Source organism: Anarrhichthys ocellatus, unplaced genomic scaffold, assembly GCF_004355925.1.
Source record: "Anarrhichthys ocellatus isolate YVR2014 unplaced genomic scaffold, GSC_Weel_1.0 scaffold5903, whole genome shotgun sequence".
Taxonomy (NCBI): domain Eukaryota; kingdom Metazoa; phylum Chordata; class Actinopteri; order Perciformes; family Anarhichadidae; genus Anarrhichthys; species Anarrhichthys ocellatus.
The window spans coordinates 1-3,209 of record NW_022285877.1 but is presented as its reverse complement, the minus strand read 5'-3'; the positions used below and the strand labels follow the sequence as shown (position 1 = coordinate 3,209).

Genomic DNA, 3,209 nt, shown 5'->3' with positions numbered 1-3,209 from the left:
AAGGTCAACCTGCAAAGAGGTACTGTAAGATTAAACTCTAACCAAACACGTTATTCAGCTTAGTCTCTCCTTTGAGATTTGCTGCTCTCCTGAGTGTTGGCAGAGCCATCATTGGCGGGTATCAAATTAGTAACCCGAGACCTTATGCAATGGTATTCCAGGCCATATACCTTTGAGCTTGTGTTTTAACTGCAAGGTTTAGTTGGAGGTGTACCTTAACAGCGGAACAAATGTCTCTTTTTGAGGATTTTGTTGTCTACCTCTGCTCTAGTCCCACCGCTTTGTTAGGGGTTGTTGCTCTCCTGCTCGTCCTCCATCTTGTTTCCAACAGTTTCACCTCCCAGGCATTCGGAAAGGTGCCTCCAGGTCCGAGGCATCTTCCCCTGCTTGGCAACCTGTTGCAGCTCGATCTCAAGAGACCATACATTACCCTGTGTGAGGTGAGTTAAGCTAAAGTATCGCAAAACAAATCCATTTTGTTATATATTTGAAGGTCCTTTTGTCATTAGAAATGTCTTTACACAATCTTAGACTCTACGTTTTCTATTTTTACAGCTTTCGAAGAAACATGGGTCTGTGTTTACCGTCTACTTGGGAACCAATAAAGTGGTGGTCCTGGCTGGATACAAGGCAGTCAAAGAGGCTCTGGTCAGCTACGCAGAAGAGTTTGGAGACAGAGACGTCGCCCCTATTTTTTATGATTTGAATCAAGGTCATGGTAGGATCTACCTTTACATACTCTTCAATATACAGTGTGTGTACTTTTTAGCACAGAACCAAATAATATAAATGACCAGTTATAGCTAAATCAAGTGCACAAATATCCTTGTATTTGTCATCTGTTTGATTATACACAGTTTTTATTTTTGGTTTCAATGTTTACGTTTCTACTTTGTTTTATATCACTGATGCGTGTTGTATCTAATGATATCCACATGACTAGTTCAGATTAAATGTAAATTGCATGTCATACTTGATAGGAATTCTGTTTGCAAATGGAGAATCATGGAAAGAGATGCGGCGTTTCGCCCTCACCACCCTCAGAGACTTTGGGATGGGCAAAAGACTCTCTGAGCATAAAATCTTGGAGGAATGCCACCATCTGATCCAAGAGTTTGAAAAGCACAAAGGTATGGAGTTGAAATATACAACAAATAGCAGAAGGTCACATCTTAATGCTGAGTGACAATTCCTCTGCAGGGTTTGTTATTTTGCTCAGAAAATGGTACGCTGTGCTCAAGTCATCCCCCATATTCTAGTTTTTTCTGTAGCCAGTGTAAGTCATGGTGGGGTTTGCTTTAATAGTACAAGACGATAATTTTCCTTTTGCTTTTACATCTTAATAATTTTCAGTATTTTTGACTGCCATTTCACAGGGAAACCATTTGATACAGCATGCCCGGTAAATTACGCAACATCCAATATCATCTCCGCTATTGTGTACGGCAGCAGGTTTGAGTACAATGACCCCCGATTCAAAAACCTGGTGAGAAGAGCCAACGAAAACATATGCATTGTGGGCTCTGCGTCAATCCAGGTGACCTTCGTATTTGCTTTTTAATCTGCTGCAGTTTTAAGGGGATTGCACACAAGCAGGGGTAGCTGATGAAACTGTGAAAGGTTGTGCAGAATGGTAAACAGCATCAGCATTTTATAGCAGTAGATTCATATACACATACACGTATATATATTAGGGGTGGGGGAAAAATTTGATACAGCATAGTACCGCGATATTTTGCGTGGCGATATTGTATCGATACACGGACGCCAAGTATCGATCTTTTATTATATAAACTATTAAAAAAAAAAAAAAAAAGAATTACTAGAAAAATCAAATCAATTGCTTTTTCAGTCCACTAGATGGTGCTGAGTTGTTTTCTGGTGAGGTCAGCAAAGGTCCCGGGTCAGCGTGATTGGTAGGAAGTTGGTCAAAACAAAGATAGACATCTGGCCTCACAACGGGATTAAATCTGCCAACAGTACGCAGGCTCATGGGGAGAGTGCAGCGCATAACTGTCTCTCTGCCCTTGACGTCCACGCATCGCAAGTTATACTGAGTTATATAACTCTTATATCCTACTTATATAAGTTATAGTTCATATACTGAGTCCACACGTTTGCATTTAGTTAAGTTGGACTATGTAGTAATACATTCAGTTTGTCAGGTTCATGCAACATTTATGACATTGTTGGTCAGTCTGTCTGCTTGACAATCCTATTTTGCTGCAATAAAAATGATTGAAGTGAGATGAACAGACTGAAAACTATCTTGTTAGATAAAACATGTTGACACAGTTTTCCTTTGGGGACATAATTTGAAGTTGAAAAAAGTAATAAATCGCAATATAGGCCTATGTTATCGCAATATTCAGAATATCGCAGTATCGTGATAATATCGCAGTATCGTGATAATATCGTATCGCGGGATCTCTGGTGATTCCCACCCCTAATATATGGTCCAACAGAAGGCTGAGTATCGTCTGCAGACCTTTTCACAAGATTTAGGCTAGTACTTTCAGATTAGGGTAAACATCAACTATATCTTTAGATAGTGTGCAGTGGGACCAACTTTAAGTGACAAAACAATACAAGAAAATGCTGTCAGACTAAAAATGGATGTAAACTGGTTGATTATTTAACTGTGTCAAACAACTGATCAAAAAGTGTGTCTAAATGCTAAATCTACAGTTTATGAATACATATACTGTACGTAATGGGGCACACAGAACACATCTTGCTGTCTAACGTGTTAAACAAAACATGAAGATTTTGTATTATTCTATGAATTCTACTTGGGTTGTTGTTTGGTGTACATTGTATTCACTATAATCTTTGTTGTTTTCACTGTTGCATCACAGCTTTACAACATGTTTCCCAGGCTGGTCAGTTGGATAAAAAACCGGCAGATTTTATTAAAAAATGTTGCGGTGACTGTCAGAGATGTCAAAGAATTAATGATGCATCTGAAAGAGACACTGAACCCTCACTTCTGCAGGGGGCTTGTGGACTGTTTTCTGATCCGGAAGCAGAAGGAGGAGGTAAGACAACGTTTTTTTTGAAGTTTTCATCCATCAAAAAGAGCTGATGTTATGCTTATTTGATGATATATGGGCGTTCTTTCTCTTAGGACTCTTGTGTTAAGGACACTCACTACAATGAGAAGAACTTGATATTCACAGTGACCAACCTGTTTTCAGCTGGTACCGATA

General features: G+C 39.3%; 1 protein-coding gene across 1 annotated transcript; it reads left to right on the top strand.

The window, feature by feature from the left end:
* The first annotated feature begins 9 nt into the window (after positions 1-9).
* LOC116380036 (cytochrome P450 2K1-like) lies at positions 10-3,202 on the top strand. Its single transcript, XM_031841989.1, has 5 exons — positions 10-440; positions 556-718; positions 981-1,130; positions 1,377-1,537; positions 2,859-3,202. The coding sequence occupies exons 1-5, from the start codon at positions 231-233 to the stop codon at positions 3,057-3,059; spliced, it is 885 nt and encodes a 294-aa protein (XP_031697849.1). The 5' UTR covers positions 10-230; the 3' UTR covers positions 3,060-3,202.
* Positions 3,203-3,209: the final 7 nt, after the last annotated feature.